Source organism: Portunus trituberculatus, chromosome 42 (genome assembly GCF_017591435.1).
Source record: "Portunus trituberculatus isolate SZX2019 chromosome 42, ASM1759143v1, whole genome shotgun sequence".
NCBI lineage: Eukaryota > Metazoa > Arthropoda > Malacostraca > Decapoda > Portunidae > Portunus > Portunus trituberculatus.
This window is the reverse complement of record NC_059296.1, coordinates 31,733,480-31,753,326: the sequence shown is the minus strand read 5'-3', so window position 1 is coordinate 31,753,326 and position 19,847 is coordinate 31,733,480. Positions and strand designations below refer to the sequence as shown.

Below are 19,847 nucleotides of genomic sequence, written 5' to 3'. Positions count from 1 at the left end.
CACCACAAGGGATATATGGCAATGTGTCACCCTACTGAAGGGGTTAATGGTGTTGTAAGGAAGCTTTGCAGAAATAGCATATTTTTGTCATGAAAGCTGTGTGTGTGTGTGTGAGAGAGTGCGAGATAATCACTTTTTTCTTATTTATTAAAGGTAATGTAGAGTTTTTAGGAGTTTGTGAGTGAGGTGAGAGTGTGTCAGTGTGTCAGGGGTGTATCAAGAGTGTATCTTACTATGTAGATTGCTTCAATGAATGGTAATGAATGGTGTCTTAACCCCTTCAGTACTATGACACATTTCCCTATTCCTTGTGGTGACTATTTGGTGATTTTGTACAGCTTCACAAAGTCATGTTGGGGTGAAAATTGTGATTTATATCCGTACCTACTCACTGCTAGGTGAACAGGGGCTACACGTGAAAGGAGACACACCCAAATGTCTCCACCCGGCCGGGGAATCGAACCCCGGTCCTCTGGCTTTATTCAGTGCTTTAACCACTGAGCTACCGGGCCATGTGTGTTTAAAATGTATTGTTTTCATGTAAATTATTATTATTTCATTGTTCTCTCTCTCTCTCTCTCTCTCTCTCTCTCTCTCTCTCTCTCTCTCTCTCTCTCTCGTAAATTGTAGTAAAAGTTGTAAATTGTTGTAAATGTCTATTTTGTATTAAGTTGATAATTGTTGACTTTTTTTAATGTTTGAAAATTTGTGTAGAGTTTTTTCTGTAATCTTTCATATTTTTACTGTTTATTCATTGTTTTTTACTATTAAGTATTTGTAGAGTTTTGCAGGCAATGTACTATGTCAAGAAATGTTGAATAAAAGTGTAGGGAGACTCTTGCATTTAATTTTAGCTCCAGTATGCATCTGCCTTGTCTCCGGAGACTCTCTCGAGTATTTTCGACTTAGTACAGTTTTTAGGGGTCATTTTGGGTTTTTGGCCAGTTTTTACTATTTTTCCTGTTTTAGGGGCCATTTTTTTTTGGCCAGTTTTTTACTAATTTTTCCTATTTTTTGGCCAGTAGTGCAGTATTTTGGACCATTTTTTTTTTATCTCATTCAGGATTTTCCAGTTTTTTTCTTAATTTACGTTGCTATTCAATTTTATCCCTCATGATAAGGAGTCATTTTGTTCATATTAGTTCATCCTTTCTCCAATTGTTTTTGTATTGCTCATGATAATAAATAAAAAGCTTTAAATTAATTAGTGTGTTTTATTTCTGCCATGTTATTGTTTAGAGTGAGTGGGAGGTTAATGGCGGCAATATTGGTGTGAGACAGTGACCTCAGCCAGCTTGAGGCGACTCACAAACCACCCATGCACAAAATATTCCCAGGAAAGCAAATTTACCATAACAAAAAGATTTCTACACAATTTATTACTTAGTGACAACACCACAATGAGGCAGTGAAGACAGTTTATTACAATGGAGTAATGGCACCACACCACACCACCCACAGTGAGTGAGGGAAGAATGACTGCCAGGCTGCCCGGAACTCCTCCCCCTGGCCTTGGATCGCCCATTCCTGTAATGGACAAACAAATTAACAAATGAATAGATTATCTGCACATGTACCGCGCCACTCTGTCCTACAATACACACTTCACTGCCTCAATCAGCCTCTCACTCGCCCCCCTCTCTCGTTAACACTTACACTCGCTTACACCCTTCTCCCTGCGTCTCCAGTGTCTACGAAAGCATCCGCCCATTAATGTCATAACACTCGCATCCCTTCATTCTCACACCCCCCACACCAGTCTGGGTAAGCCACACCACGTCACACCCTCAAAACTTTCCCCACACCCGATCCTTCCACATCCACACAACCAATCTTGCCACACTCATCCACCTGGTTAGTGAAATCTACGTAGTGTCTGCGATGCAAGACAGTCCTCTGATGTTGCGGTAGTGGTGAGGCAGAGGTGTTGATCGTGGGCGTTGTCAGTGAAGGTGTAGTGCAAGGTAGAGTCTCTCCTTGATAGTAGAGGGGACGCATTACTGCTGTGGAGTCAGGCCTTTGGATCGTCAACGCCTGTAATGGACAAATATGGAACAAAACAGCATTATCTTGTTCACTAATTTCGTCTAACACGTCACATTGTCTTAAACTCCTCCACTGCCCACAGCCTTTCACTCGTCTCCACACAGTTCCATCACCAACACCACTCCTTACACGTCTTCTCCACTCTTATCCATGCTGTCCTAACCGTCACAAACACTCGCACCACACCCTCTCAAGTCTCTCTCCTCCATTTTATCACATTGATTCAGTTCCCAGCCTGCCTCCTGGAGCCACGATCCATTCACGCCCCTTTAGTCCTCCCCACCTATTCTCATCCCCACGTCACTCGTCAATCTTAGTCCATTTATACTCCACTTATTCCACATATCCACCATTCCGTCCTTTCCACTCCACTTCCCTATCACAACATACTCGCAGTCGTTGTCATGAACAGGGCAGCGTCTGTAACACCTATAACATAACATAAATAATAGGATAACAAAGGCCACCAGGGCCCATCTAGGTTATCCTGTATCAGTCGCACAGCGACCTCGTCATCAGTACTTAAAGATACACTTACAAGTACACAATACATTATATACTAATTCTAAATATTTGGCCCATTAACAGGGCTAAGTCCTGCATCGAATTCCTCTACAATCTGTGATCCCCATACATGGGGATCATGTCTTGCTTAACTATAGTAAATTTCTTATAAAAACTATCATGCAGCGCTATACATAATTATAAATCTAATAAATTTAAGTGCTTATGTAATCTGTTTTTAAACATTGTCAAACTAGTGCTGCTATTTATAACCGTCTCTGGCAATGCATTCCAGAAGTCTACCACCCTATGAATAAAGAAATATTTTCTTATATCTAACCTGCATTTCTAATCTTCCTGCCTTGATTTCGTATCCTCCTCTAAGGTGAAAGATCTCACATCTATGTAGTTTGTATCTGAGAACATTTTAAATAATATCATATCCTCTTATACATCTCCTCTCAAATGAAAACATGTTTAATGCCTTTAATCTATCTCTATACTCCAGGCTCAAAGCTGGTATCATCCTAGTTGCTCTCTGAACTGCTTCTAACATGTTGATATCCTGCCTATAGTGGGTGACCAGGCCTGTATGCAATACTCTAAATGGGGCCTAACATAGGAATTATATAAGCTTGACCACTTCCACTTTATAACTAACATTTCTATTTATAAAACCCAGGATCCTATTTGCTATTTCTTGCTTCTAAACATTGCTTTGAAAATTTCATAGTCCTATCACTACTCCTAAATCCTTTCCTTCTTCTACTGCCTCTAGCCAACATCCCTCCATCTCATAGTTAAAGTTTGTGTTGTCTTTACCTAAATGCATAACCTGACACTTTTTAGAATTAAACTCCATCTGCCACCTGTCTGCCCATGCTATCAGCCTGTCCAGGTCTCGTTGTATTCTGTAATTGTCCTTTTCACCCTGTACTGCACATGCTATCTTAGTATCATCTGCAAACTTTGATACTTTGCTAATAATTCCTATATCTAAATCGTTAATGTACACCAAGAAAAGAAGAGGTCCTAGCACTGATCCTTGAGGTACCCCACTAACCACTTCCTTCCACTCAGACATTGCCCCATTTAATACTACTCTCTGTTTCTTTTCAGAAAGCCATTCACTAATCCAATCAACTAACCTATCCCATGTAGTCTCAATTTGTACACTAGCCTCCTATGCGGTACCTTATCAAACGCCTTGCTAAAATCTAGATATATAACATCTATGCTATTTCCATCATCTAACTCCTTGGTAATATATTCTAAGATATCGAGCAAATTTGTAAGACAGGACCTCCTGATCTAAAGCCATGTTGGGTATCTCTAATTAATCTATTCTCATTTAAATGCTCCCAAATACTACCCTTAATGATTTTCTAGTATCTTACATACTATACTAGTTAAACTGATCGGTCTATAATTATTCGCATCATCCTTCCTACCTTTTTTAAATATTGGAGTAACATTAGCTAACTTCCAGTCCTGTGGTATCTCAGCAAACCTAAGTGATCTTTCAAAGATTAACTTAAGTGCTTCAGAAATACTGTCTACACCCTCCCTAAGTACTCTGGCATGTAGCTCATCAGGACCACTAGCTTTCCTATCGTCTAGTTCATATACAACAATGATACAACAACGAGTCCTCCATTCACATAACTACCACTTCAGAACGACTGTGATGGCTCTATCCCCAAGCGTGCCGTGACGTTTCACCACTAAAACCCTTGTTTGACGCTTTACATTGTATGGTACACTGCTTCACAGCACATTTGATGGTACACTGGTTCACAGCACATGAAACAGCAAGTGTCACGCCAGCCATGCACACAACACCACCACAACCCTAATAACCCCACACGCAGCGTCACGCCACCCAGCCACTTCCTCACACAACACCACCACAACCATAAGAACCCCACACGCAGCGTCACGCCACCCAGCCACTCCCTCACACAACACCCCACAACCCTAACAACCCCACACGCAGCGTCACGCCACCCAGCCACTCCCTCACACACCACCACCAAAACCATAAGAACCCCACACGCAGCGTCACGCCACCCAGCCACTCCTCACACAATGCAACACCACCACAACCCTAACAACCCCACACGCAGCACGCCACCCAGCCACCCTCACACAATGCAACACCACAACCCTAACAACCCCACACGCAGCTCTTAATGACCGAGGTTCGCTTCACTCTACGCCACCGCATCAGGTGAGGAGAGGCCGAGACACACTGAGAGAGACGTAAGCCACTACAAACGCCCTGCTGCCTTGCTGCCAATGCACACCAAAGCCCTGTCGTGGACACGCCTACACCACGATGTTGTGAGCATGTGGCGCAATCTCAACAACAACTTATACAACAACGAGGAGCTTTATTAATTAGAACACTAACGCGTGCCATGGTTATCAATACGGAATGGCAACTAACAGCATGCGATTAACTTTATTGCAAATGAGAAAGGTGAGTAGTGGTAAGTAGTACACTACAAGCCAAAACTTCCACTTTTGGGGAAAATGTCGGGCAACACTTCAACTGTCCTCCAAAACACACCAGCGGAATTTCAGAAACACTCCCTGAGAAAATAGACAAATAAGCAAGGGTCCTGTCACCAAACACACACACACACACAGTCACCGCTGTACAGGGTCTAACATGCCTTCCTGACACACAACGCCACGAGAGGACTGACACCAGGCCACCACACAAACACCTTACAAGTTAGTCAAACTGGTGAGGAGGCAGTGCACCAGCAACACACACTTACCACCGCACACACGTCTCACCTGGACAACGCCCACACCACAACTCGTTCGCGTGTGCCTCGCTATTTGCCGCTTCACCTCCTCCTACTACTACCCCCTCCCCCCTCCTCCTCCCTCACTTGTTTGCAGTACACACACTTAATGACTAACTAACCACTCTCGGTGAGCATCGTTCAATACAACCATTGTTACCGGTGGCACCCACGCCATATATATATATATATATATATATATATATATATATATATATATATATATATATATATATATATATATATATATATATATATATATATATATATATATATATATATATATTTATATATATATATATATATATATATATATATATATATATATATATATATATATTTATATTTTATACATATATATTTATAAATATATATATATATATATATATATATATATATATATATATATATATATGTTTACCCTCACTTATATATATATATATATATATATATATATATATATATATATATATATATATATATATATATATATATATATATATATATATATATATATATATATATATGTTTATATATATATATATATATATATATATATATATATATATATATATATATATATATATATATATGTATATATATATATATATATATATATATATATATATATATATATATATATATATATATATATATATATATATATATATATATATATATATATATATATATATATATATATATATATATATATATATTTACATATATTCATATATTTATATATATATATATATATATATATATATATATATATATATATATATATATATATATATATATATATAATTTATATATTTTATATATCTATATATATTTATATATATATATATATATATATATATATATATATATATATATATATATATATATATATATATATATATATATATATATATATATATATATATATATATATATATATATTATTGTCATAGTTATTATCGTTATCATTATTATTGTTAACATTATTACCATTACTATTATTGATATCATAATAATAATAATAATAATAATAATAATAATAATAATAATAATCACAATCTTATTATTATTGTGAGTACATGTCACATTAGTGAGGTGTGAAGACACATAATCCTTTAAGCAGCCAAACCAACGTCTCACATTTTGGTGCACTAATGATGAAGCACGTGGGCTCACAGGCATGACGCCTCAATACTATTGCCAATGCTCATCATGCTCAAACACACCACAGAATATCTTACACACTGAATCACACACTGCTATTGGTCTATAGTTCCTAATTTCCTTCCTACTTTTACTACCTCCTTTATGTACAAGTGTCACTCTACTTTCATTCCAGGTTGCAGGCACTCTTTCATCCTCCAAATCCTTCCAAACAACTCATGCAGCCCCTCAATCACTCCTCGACCACCCTCTCTGTAAAATTCATTCAGAATCCCATCGATACCCGGAGCCTTACCTCTCTTTAATTTCTTTACATACCTTTCAATCTCATCCATACTGATCTCTTCATTCATTCCTTCCTCTATTTTCCTACCTAGGGTGATGTTTCCTAAGTTCCTAGCTGGCTCATTCACTCCTCCGATAGCTTTCCAGTACTCTTCTATCTCTCTAATCATTTCCTCCCTTTCCTTAATTCTCCTTCCATTCACTACTAACTCTTCTACATGGTCTACTTTATTACCTTCCTCTCCTCTTAAAATTTATACCATTCCCTACCTCCTTCACCCTTTCTCCTAAGTTCCTCAATAATTTTCCTCTCCTCATTCCCTCTGGCCCTCCTGATTAATGCTTTCACCTCTTGCTGCTTACTCCTATACTCTTCCCACATTCTATCATACTCTATTCTCTCTACCTCACTGTTCTGTCTGTACCTTCTAAGGCTCCTACATCTCCTATTCAGTTGCCTTCTTTCCTTCCTCGCCTTGTCTTTCTCTTTGTTCCACCACCTCTTCCCTTTCCTTTCCCTCCCTTTACCTCTTGGTTCTATCCTACCAATACTCTCCTCTGCAGGCTATGGTTAGACTCCAATACCATAACATTATGGTCTCTCTCTCTCTCTCTCTACTACTACTACTACTACTACACACACACAATACGAGAGGACCGGGTTCGAGTCAGCGGCGAGGCAAATGGGCAAGCCTATTAATGTGTGGACCCTGTTCACCTAGCAGTAAATAGGTGCAGATGTAACTCAAGGGGTTGTGGCCTCTCTTTCCCGGTGTGTGAGTGTGTTGTGGTCTCAGTCCTACCCGAAGATCAGTCTATGAGCTCTGAGCTCGCTCCGTAATGGGGAAGACTGGCTGGGTGACCAGCAGGCGACCGTGGTGTGAATTATACACACACACACACACGCGGGAGAGCCTATGTTCACGTGTGTGTGTGTGTGTGTGTGCGTTCGAATTATATATAGTAGGCATTTCTTGGAAGATTTCAGGAGGAGGAGGAGGAAGGTTGGGTGGTACAGACCGTACAGTACAATGATAATGATGATATTGAGAGAGAGAGAGAGGAGAGAAGAGAGAGAGAGAGAGAGAGGAGAGAGAGAGAGAGAGAGAGAGAGAGAGAGAGAGAGAGAGAGAGAGAGAGATTTATCCATTTATAGTAGTAGTAGTAGAGAGAGTAATAGTTGTGGTATCCATGGTGGTAGTAGTGGTAGTAGTAGTAATAGTAATAGTGGTGGTGGTAGCAGTGGTGGTGGTGGTGGAATTATTAGTAGTTGTAATAGTGGTAGTAGTAGCAGTAGTAGTAGTAGTAGTAATAGTAGTAGTAGTAGTAGTAGTATGTACTGTAGTAGTAGTAGTAGTGGTAGTAGTAGTAGTAGTTGTGGTGGTAATGGTATAGTAGTAGTAGTAGTAGTAGTAGTATTTTTTTCTTTTATTTTTTACATAGGGAAGAGGGCCAGCCAAGGGCAAAAAAAAAAAAAAGTTAGAAAAAGGCCCACTTGAGCGCTGGCTCCAAAGAGTTCAAAAAGTGCCAAAACCGTCAGCCAGAATTAGGGGAGCAAATGCCTCGATACCGCCCTCTTAAAAGAAGACAAATTGTAGGAATTCGGAAATACAGATGCAGGGAGGGAGTTCCAGAGTTTACCAGTGAAAGGGATGAATGATTGAGCGTACTGGTTAACTCTTGCATTAGAGAGTTGGACAGAATAGGGATGAGAGGAAGAAGAAAGCCTTGTGCAGCGTGGCCGCAGGAGGAGGGGAGGCATGCAGTTAGTAAGATCAATAGAACAGTTACCATGAAAATAGCGATAAGATATAGAAAGGGATGCAACATTTCGGCGGTGAGAAAGAAACTGAAGACAGTTAGTCAGAGGAGGAGAGTTGATGAGACGAAGAGCTTTCGATTCCACCCTATCAAGCAAAGCTGTGTGACTGGAACCCCTCAAACATGCGAAGAGTACTCCATACAGGGACGGATAAGGCCCTTATACAGACTAAGCAGTTGGAGGATTGAGAAAAACTGTCGGAGACGCCTCAGAACACCTAATTTCATAGAAGCTGTTTTAGCAAGAGATGAGATGTGAAGTTTCCAGTTAAGATTATGAGCAAAGGACAGACCGAGGATATTCATTGTGGAAGAGGGAGACAGTTGAGTGTCATTGAAGAAGAGGGGATAGTTGTCTGGAAGGTTGTGTCGAGTTGATAGATGGAGGAATTGAGTTTTGAGGCATTGAAAACTACTAGATTTTTCTGCCCCAATCGGAAATCTTAGAAAGATCGGAAGTCAGGCGTTCCGTGGCGCCCCCGCGTGATCTGTTGATTTCCTGAAGGGTTGGACGTCTCTGAAAGAACGTGGAAAGATGTAGGGTGGTATCATCAGCGTAGGAGTGGATAGGGCAAGAAGTTTGGTTAAGGTCATTAATGAATAATAGAAAAGAGTGGGTGACAGGACAGAACCCTGAGGAACACCACTATTAATAGGTTTAGAAGAACAGTAGCCGTCTACCACAGCAGCAATAGAGCGGTTGGAAAGGAAACTTGAGATAAAGTTGCAGAGAGAAGGATAGAAGCCGTAGGAGGGCAGTTTTGAAATCAAAGCTTTATGCCAGACTCTATCAAAAGCTTTTGATATGTCTAACGCAACAGCAAAAGTTTCACCGAAATCTCTAAAAGAGGATGACCAAGACTCAGTAAGGAAAGCCAGAAGATCACCAGTAGAGCGACCTTGACGGAAGCCATACTGGCGATCAGACAGAAGATTGTGAAGTGACAGATGTTTGAGAATCTTCCTATTCAGGATAGATTAAAAACTTTAGACAAGCAAGAGATTAAAGCTATAGGACGGTAGTTTGAGGGGTTAGAACGGTCACCCTTTTAGGAACAGGCTGAATGTAGGCGAACTTCCAGCAGGAAGGAAAGGTACAAGTCGATAGACAAAGTTGGAAGAGTTTGGCCAGGGAAGGTGCAAGCACAGAAGCACAGTTTTTGAGAACAATAGGAGGGACCCCATCAGGTCCATAAGCCTTCTGAGGGTTTAGGCCAGCAAGGGCATGGAAAACATCATTATGAAGAATTTTGATTGTAGACATGAAATAGTCAGAGGAAGGAGGAAAGGGAGGGACAAGCCCAGAATTGTTCAAGGTGGAGTTGTGAGCAAAGGTTTGAGAAAAGTAGTAGTGGTAGAGGTATTAGTAGTTGTAATAGTGGTAGTAGTAAGAGTAATAGTGGTGCATCAGTGGTGGTAGAATAAAGTAGTAGTAGTAGATGAAAATGTATAGTAGTAGTAGTAGTAGTACCAGTAGTAGTATAGGCTCCTGGGTGTATGTGTTTGAAAGATTTGACATCAAATCATTGACCTTATGAATGAGATACTGTTTGAAGTCCAGGAGGAGCCATTTTAGAGTACACAGACTGTAAATATCAAACTAATAATTTCTGTGAGTTTTCAAGGGTTCTTTACGGTTCAAGTCAGAAACTAACAATATTTTTACATCATGCAGATAAGAAACAAGAGAAACTTTTAATTCTTTCCCTGTGTACGCCCGCCCGTGTCCTTTCGGGGCGGACAAGCATGCTGTCATCACACAAACACACACACACATACACGAAATAACAAATATCAAACTGGAATGAATTAAAAGCCCTTTCATAAGAGTTTTGGCGTGGAGCAAAAACTATTAACCCCTTCAGTACTGGGACTCGCTTTTACCTTGAGATTTGTGCACCATTAGACCATTTTATTGACATTAGCAGGGTCTATGGAGGTCAGAAGAACTGTAGTGTGTGTGTGTGTGCTTAGTAAATACAATACAGAGAGAGAGAGAGAGAGAGAGAGAGAGAGAGAGAGAGAGAGAGAGAAACCACATGGCATCACAAAGTACGTATACCAAAAACTTCTCCCTTCCTCAGAAAAAAAAAACTTCCTTCTTTCATTTTTTATTCATACATTATTGTCATCATAAAAAATACAAAACCGGCCATAAAAAAAAAATACACACGCGCACACACACACACACACACACGTAAACATGGCGGAAGTGAGAAGGGATTCATTTGTGGGTTTTTTGGATTCCCCAGGACTGAGAGAGGTGAGTTTGGACAGAAGAATTGAGAATATGGAAAAAACAATTGTAACAATAGTAGTAATAGAGGAAAAGTTGGATAGAGTCCTAAGAAAATGAGGCCTTCTGTAGGGAAGTCATAATGCTTACCAGGAAAATGCGCTCCTGCTGACACAAATAACCAAGATGGAAAGAAAACTAAAGAAGGAGAGGAAAAGTAAACAGAGACACTAGGCTGGAGGAGATGAAAAAAAAAAAAAAAAAAAAAAAAAAAAAACAATGAAGAAGCGCATAACAGTTTTAGAGAAATAATTAAAACAACAAGAAAAAGAAAAGAGTGAGTTGGCCCAACGGGTGATTGTTAAAGTTTTACAGCAAGAGGAGACAATGGTGAGAAACATTGCAGAAAGAAAAAGTGTCTGGTAGTGAGTGGATTAAAGGAAGATAATATAAGAAACTGGCAGGAGAGAAAAATTAAGGAGGAAGAGAAGATTAAGACCATGCTGAATAAGATCTCGGAAGAAGAAAATGCAAGCAACACCCAGAGTACAAGACAACACCTGGAGCCATGAAGAACAGTTAGGATAGATTAGCAGTTTGGAATGTTTTTTTTTTTAAGGACATTTTAAGGACATGTTTTTCAGGGCATTTTAAGACAGTTTGGCATGTCTTTATGGTATTTTAAGAGTTTGGCATGTTTTTCAGGGCATTTTAAGACAATTTGGTATGTTTTTATGATATTTTTAGACTATTTGGCATGTTTTTGATGGCATTTGAAGAAAGTTTGGCTGTGATAATACCATTTTATTGACATTAGAAAGGGTGTATGGAGGTGACAAGATTAATGGGCACAATCTTTACTATTTTAATCCCCCACATGAGTTTGTGAAGCAAGTGTTGGATTCTCTGGGCAAAGATGCAGTGTGCTTGTTAAGAGATTCACTCAGCACTCACTCACTCATTCACTTACTGAGCTCAGAGGGCCACAGGTTACTAGCAGGGTTTTCAAGAATGTTTCTCCAGTTATAATATAGAAATGTTGCCACTGCCTCTGGAACCATAAAAACACACTTAAAAATGCTTTATTCTCCACCATGACAGTTTTCCAAGGCCGCAGAGATGACTGGTGGTGTTTCAAGAGTGTTTCTCCAGTTAGTATTGTAGAAGTCTTGTCATTCTGCCTCTAGAACCATAAGAAACACACTTAAACCCTTGAGTGCCTTGATGCATTTCCATATTCCTTGTGGTGACTGTTTAGTGATTTTATACACCTCCACAAACTTGTGTGGGGATTAAAACAGTGAAGACTATGGCCATTATTCTTCTGACATCTATACATCCTTCCTAATGTCAATAAAATGGTCAAATGGTACACAAATCTCTAGGTAGAAATGTGTCCCAGTACTGAAGGGGTTAAAATGGTGAAGACTATGCCACTATGGCCATTAATCTTGTGACCTCCATGGACCCTTGCTAATGTCAATAAAATTGTCTAATGATACACAAAACTCAAGGTAAAAATGTGTCTTAGTACTGAAGGGGTTAAAATAGTGAAGACTGTGGCCATTAATCCTGTCACCTCTATAGACCCTTGCTAATGTTAATAAAATGGTCTAATGGTACATAAATCTCAAGGTGAAAATGTGTCCCAGTACTGAAGGGGTTAAAATGGTGAAGACTGTGGCTATTAATCTTGTGACTTCCATAGACCTTTCCTAATGGTCTAATGGTACACAAATCTCGAGGTGAAAATGTGTCCCAGTACTGATGGAGTTAAAATAGTGAAGATTGTGGCCATTAATCTTCTGCCTTTTATAGACAATTTCAAGTGTCCATAAAATAGTCTAATGGTACACAAATCTCAAGCTAAAAATGTGTCCCAGTACTGAAGGGGTTAAAATAGTGAAGATTGTGGCCATTAATCTTGTCACCTCCATAGACCCTTGGTAATGTCAATAAAATGGTCTAATGGTACAAAATCTCAAGGTAAAACTGTGTCCCAGTAATGAAGGTCAGGGGTGTATGAAGAGTGTATCTTACTATGTAGATTGCTTCTATCAATGGTCCTTAACCCTTCAGTACTGGGACACATTTTTACCTTGAGATTTGTGTACCATTAAACCATTTTATTGACATCAGCAAGGGTCTATGGAGGTCAGAAGATTAATGGCCACAGTCTTCACTATATTAACCCTTTAGTACTGGGAGACATTTTACCTGAGATTTGTGTACCATTAGACCATTTCAATGACATTAACAAGGGTCTATGGAGGTCACAAGAATAATGGCCACAGTGTTCAATATTTCAATCCCCCACATGAGTTTGTGAAGTTTTAGAAAATCACCAAATAGTAACCAAACGGAATATGGAGACATGGTTTTAGGAATTTTAAGACGATTTGATATGTTTTGAGGGCATTATAAGACAGTTTGGCATGTTTTGAGGGCAGTTTAAGACAGTTTGATATGTTTTGAGGGCATTATAAGGCAGTTTGGCATGTTTTGAGGGCAGTTTAAGACAGTTTGGCATGTTTTGAGGGCAGTTTGAGGCAGTTTTGTGTGCTTTGAGACCGTTTTAAGACAGTTTGGCATGTTTTTAAGGCAGTTTAAGATAGTTTGGTGTGTTTTGATACCATTTTAAGACAGTTTGGTGTGTGTTCAGGGTATTTTAAGACAGTTTTGCTACAATAAGACCATTATATTGACATTAGGAAGGGTGTATGGAGGTCACAAGATTAATGGCCACAGTCTTCACTCTTTTAATCCCCCACATGAGTTTGTGAAGCAGTAAAAATCACCAAATAGTCACCACAAGGGATATATGGCAATGTGTCACCCTACTGAAGGGGTTAATGGTGTTGTAAGGAAGCTTTGCAGAAATAGCATATTTTTGTCATGAAAGCTGAGTGTGTGTGTGTGAGAGTGCGAGATAATCACTTTTTTCTTATTTATTAAAGGTAATGTAGAGTTTTTAGGAGTTTGTGAGTGAGGTGAGAGTGTGTCAGTGTGTCAGGGGTGTATCAAGAGTGTATCTTACTATGTAGATTGCTTCAATGAATGGTAATGAATGGTGTCTTAACCCCTTCAGTACTATGACACATTTCCCTATTCCTTGTGGTGACTATTTGGTGATTTTGTACAGCTTCACAAAGTCATGTTGGGGTGAAAATTGTGATTTACATCCCGTACCTACTCACTGCTAGGTGAACAGGGGCTACACGTGAAAGGAGACACCCAAATGTCTCCACCCGGCCGGGGAATCGAACCCCGATCCTCTGGCTTGTGACCACTGAGCTACCGGGCGTGTGTGTGTGTGTGTGTTTAAAATGTATTGTTTTCATGTAAATTATTATTATTTCATTGTTTTTCTCTCTGTCTCTCTTGTAAATTGTTGTAAATGTTGTAAATGTCTATTTTGTATTAAGTTGATAATTGTTGACTTTTTTTAATGTTTGAAAATTTGTGTAGAGTTTTTGCTGTAATTTTTCATATTTTTACTGTTTATTCATTGTTTATTAATTTTTTTTACTAAATGTATTAAGTTGAAATTTGTGTAGAGTATTTTCTGTAATCTTTCATATTTTTACTGTATTCATTGTTGAAAATATTTGTAGAGTTTTGCAGGCAATGTACTAATAATGTCAAGAAATGTTGAATAAAAGTGTAGGGAGACTTTTGCATTTAATTTTAGCTCCAGTATGCATCTGCCTTGTCTCCGGAGACACTCTCGAGTATTTTCGACTTAGTACAGTTTTTAGGGGTCATTTTTGGGTTTTTTGGCCAGTTTTTTAACTTTTCCTGTTTTTAGGGGCCATTTGTTTTTTTTGGCCAGTTTTTTACTAATTTTTCCTAATTTTTGGTCAGTAGTGCAGTATTTTGGACCATTTTTTTTTTCTCTGAGGATTTTCCAGTTTTTTTCTTAATTTACGTTGCTATTCAATTTTATCCCTCATGATAAGGGAGTCATTTTGTTCATAGTTCATCCTTTCTCCAATTGTTTTTGTATTGCTCATGATAAATAAAAAGCTTTAAATTAATTAGTGTGTTTTTATTTCTGCCATGTTATTGTTAAGAGAGTGGGAGGTTAATGGCGGCAATATTGGTGAGACAGTGACCTCAGCCAGCTTGAGGCGACTCACAAACCACCCATGCACAAATATTCCCAGGAAAGCAAATTTACCAAAACAAAAAGATTTCTACACAATTTATTATTTATTGACAACAGCTCTTAGTACAGTGAGAACACCACAATGAGGCAGTGAAGACAGTTTATTACAATGGAGTAATGGCACCACACCACACCACCCACAGTACCACAGTGAATGAGGGAAGACTGACTGTCACGCTGCCCGCAACTCCTCCCCCACCCTGGCCACCGACACCCACAGTAGGTGATGGCCGCGCAGGGTCAAGGTGCCGTGCATAATCCTTGATGGTGGTGGTGGTGGTGTTGGGACGGCGGCGGAAGGTGCGAGATGTGGAGCCGAATCTCGCTGGACGGCGGCAGTGGTGGTGGAGTCCCTTGATCGCTACACTCAGGCCTTGGATCGCCAATTCCTGTAATGGACAAACAAATTAACAAATGAATAGATTATCTGCACATGTACCACGCCACACTGTCCTACAATACACACTTCACTGCCTCAATCAGCCTCTCACTCGCCCCCCTCTCTCGTTAACACTTACACTCGCTTACACCCTTCTCCCTGCGTCTCCACTCTCCAGTGTCTACGTACATCTAGCATCCCGGCCCATTAATGTCATAACACTCGCATCCCTTCATTCTCACACCTCCCACGCCAGTCTAGGTAAGCCACACCACGTTACACCCTCAAAACTTCCCCCCACACCCGATCCTCCCACATCCACACAAACACTCGCATCCCTTCATTCTCACACCCCCCACACCCGATCCTTCCACATCCACACAACCAATCTTGCCACACAATCATCCACCTGGTTAGTGAAATCTACGTAGTGTCTGGGCGCGATGCAAGACAGTCCTCTGATGTTGCGGTAGTGGTGAGGCAGAGGTTTTGATCGTGGGCGTTGTCAGTGAAGGTGTAGTGCAAGGTAGAGTCTCTCCTTGATAGTAGAGGGGACGCATTACCGCTGTGGAGTCAGGCCTTTGGATCGTCAACGCCTGTAATGGACAAATATGGAACAAAACAGCATTATCTTGTTCACTAATTATTTCGTCTAACACGTCACATTGTCTTAAAACTCCTCCACTGCCCACAGCCTTTCACTCGTCTCCACACAGTTCCACCACCACCACCACTCCTTACACGTCTTCTCCACTCTTATCCATGCTGTCCTAACCGTCACAAACACTCGCACCACACCCTCTCAAGTCTCTCTCCTCCATTTTATCACATTGATTCAGTTCCCAGCCTGCCTCCTGGAGCCACGATCCATTCACGCTCCCTTTAGTCCTCCCCACCTATTCTCATCCCCACACAACTTGTACACCACTCCCCCACGTCACTCGTCAACCTCTTAGTCCATTTATACTCCACTTATTCCACATATCCACCATTCCCGTCCTTTCCACTCCACTTCCCTATCACAACATACTCGCAGTCGTTGTCATGAACAGGGCAGCGTCTGTAACACCTATAACATAACAAATAATAGGATAAAGGGCCACCAGGGCCCATCTAGGTTATCCTGTATCAGTCGCACAGCGACCTCGTCATCAGTACTTAAAGATACACTTACAAGTACACAATACATTATATACTAATTCTAAATATTTGGCCCATTAAGTCCTGCAGCGAATTCCTCTACAATCTGTGATCCCCATACATGGGGATCATGTCTTGTTTAACTATAGTAAATTTCTTATAAAAACTATCATGCAGCGCTATACATAATTATAAATCTAATAAATTTAAGTGCTTATCTAATCTGTTTTTAAACATTGTCAAACTAGTGCTATTTACAACCGTCTCTGGCAATGCATTCCAGAAGTCTACCACCCTATGACTAAAGAAATATTTTCTTCTATCTAACCTGCAGCCTTGCTTTCTAATCTTCCTGCCATGATTTCTAGTTCTACTTCCCTCCTCTAAGGTAAAGAAAGATCTCACATCTATGTAGTTTGTATCTGAGAACATTTTAAATAACTATCATATCCCCTCTTATACATCTCCTCTCAAATGAAAACATGTTTAATGCCTTTAATCTATCTCTATACTCCAGGCGCTTCAAAGCTGGTATCATCCTAGTTGCTCTTCTCTGAACTGCTTCTAACATGTTGATATCCTGCCTATAGTGGGGTGACCAGGCCTGTATGCAATACTCTAAATGGGGCCTAACATAGGAATTATATAAGCTACGCACCACTTCCTTACTTTTATAACTAACATTTCTATTTATAAAACCCAGGATCCTATTTGCCCTATTTCTTGCTTCTAAACATTGCTTTGAAAATTTCATAGTCCTGTCTATCACTACTCCTAAATCCTTTCCTTCCTCTACTGCCTCTAGCCAACATCCCTCCATCTCATAGTTAAAGTTTGTGTTGTCTTTACCTAAATGCATAACTTGACACTTTTTAGAATTAAACTCCATCTGCCACCTGTCTGCCCATGCTATCAGCCTGTCCAGGTCTCGTTGTATTCTGTAATTGTCCTTTTCACCCTGTACTGCACATGCTATCTTAGTATCATCTGCAAACTTTGATACTTTGCTACTAATTCCTATATCTAAATCGTTAATGTACACCAAGAAAAGAAGAGGTCCTAGCACTGATCCTTGGGGTACCCCACTAACCACTTCCTTCCACTCAGACATTGCCCCATTTAATACTACTCTGTTTCCTATCAGAAAGCCATTCACTAATCCAATCAACTAACCTACCCCTATCCCATGTAGTCTCAATTTGTACACTAGCCTCCTATGCGGTACCTTATCAAACGCCTTGCTAAAATCTAGATATATAACATCTATGCTATTTCCATCATCTAACTCCTTGGTAATATATTCTAAGATATCGAGCAAATTTGTAAGACTACACCTCCTAAGTACTCTGGCATGTAGCTCATCAGGACCACTAGCTTCCCTATCGTCTAGTTCATATACAACAATGATACAACAACGAGTCCTCCATTCACATAACTACCACTTCAGAACGACTGTGATGGCTCTATCCCCAAGCGTGCCGTGACGTTTCACCACTAAAACCCTTGTTTGACGCTTTACCTTGTATGGTACACTGCTTCACAGCACATTTGATGGTACACTGGTTCACAGCACATACGAAACTGTAGCTGAAGTGTCACGCCACCCAGCCACTCCCTCACACAACACCACCACAACCCTAACAACCCCACACGCAGCGTCACGCCACCCAGCCACTCCCTCACACAACACCCCACAACCCTAACAACCCCACACGCAGCTCTTAATACCGAGGTTCGCTTCATCTACGCCACCGCTCAGTGAGGAGAGGCCGAGACACACAGGGAGACGTAAGCCACTACAAACACCCTGCAGCCTTGCTACCAATGCACACCCAAGCCCTGTCGTGGACACGCCTACACCACGATGTTGTGAGCATGTGGCGGTGGCGCCCTCAACAAACATGCCACGAGGAGCTTTATTAATAGAACACTAACGCGTGCCATGGTTTCAATACGGAATGGCAACTAACAACGCCGATTAACTTTTATCAAATAGAAAACTAATGTTAAGAAACACTACAAACAAAGACTTCCACGAAATGTCAGCCAACACTTCCTGTCCTCCAAAACACACCACGGAGTTTCAAAACACTCCCTGAGAAACAGCTAAGCAAGGGTCCTTCACCAAACACACACACACACACACACACAGTCACCGCTGTACAGGGTCTAACATGCCTTCCCGACACACAACGCCACGAGAGGACTGACACCAGGCCACCACACAAACACCTCACAAGTTAGTCAAACTGGTGAGGAGGCAGTGCACCAGCCAGCCACACACACTTACCACCGCACACACGTCTCACCTGGACAACGCCCACACCACAACTCGTTCGCGTCTGCCTCGCTATTTGCCGCTTCACCTCCTCCTACTACTACCCCCTCCCCCCTCCTCCTCCCTCACTTGTTTGCAGTACACACACTTAATGACTAACTAACCACTCTCGGTGAGCATCGTTCAATACAACCATTGTTACCGGTGGCACCCCACGCCATATATATATATATATATATATATATATATATATATATATATATATATATATATATATATATATATATATATATATATATATATATATATATATATATATATATATATATATATATATATATATATATATATTTATATATTTATATATATATATATATATATATATATATATATATATATATATATTTATATATATTTATAAATATATATATATATATATATATATATATATATATATATATATATATATATATATATATATATATATATATATATATATATATATATATATATATATATATATATATATATATATATATATATATATATATATATATATATATATATATATATATATATATATATATATATATATATATATATATATATATATATATATATATATATATATATATATATATATATATATATATATATATATATATATATATATATATATATATATATATATATATATATATATATATATATATATATATATATATATATATATATATATATATATATATATATATATATATATATATATATATATATATATATATATATATATATATATATATATATATATATATATATATATATATATATATATATATATATATATATATATATATATATATATATATATATATATATATATATATATATATATATATATATATATATATATATATATATATATATATATATATATATATATATATATATATATATATATATATATATATATATATATATATATATATATATATATATATATATAT

At 38.8% G+C, this 19,847-nt stretch overlaps 1 protein-coding gene and 1 long non-coding RNA gene across 7 annotated transcripts; one reads left to right on the top strand and one right to left on the bottom strand.

The window, feature by feature from the left end:
• Nucleotides 1-4,353: 4,353 nt before the first annotated feature.
• Nucleotides 4,354-4,743, top strand: LOC123517407 (uncharacterized histidine-rich protein DDB_G0274557-like). Its single transcript, XM_045277420.1, has one exon. It carries the CDS (start codon nt 4,354-4,356, stop codon nt 4,741-4,743), a length of 390 nt encoding a protein of 129 aa, XP_045133355.1.
• A 10,324-nt stretch (nt 4,744-15,067) lies between these two features.
• LOC123517511 lies at nt 15,068-18,992 on the bottom strand. 6 transcript variants are annotated; one of them, XR_006678481.1, is made up of 3 exons: nt 18,872-18,992; nt 15,832-16,018; nt 15,068-15,432 (listed from the first exon to the last, which is right to left on the bottom strand). It is a non-coding gene; the product is annotated as an uncharacterized LOC123517511 (long non-coding RNA). The 6 variants fall into 6 exon arrangements; XR_006678482.1 differs by having other exon boundaries at nt 18,853-18,899; XR_006678480.1 differs by lacking the exon at nt 18,872-18,992 and adding an exon at nt 18,291-18,422.
• Nucleotides 18,993-19,847: the final 855 nt, after the last annotated feature.

Coding starts and splice junctions, on each gene's coding strand:
- LOC123517407 (XM_045277420.1), top strand. CDS start 4,354: ATGAAACAGCAAGTGTCACGCCAGCCATGCACACAACACCACCACAAC.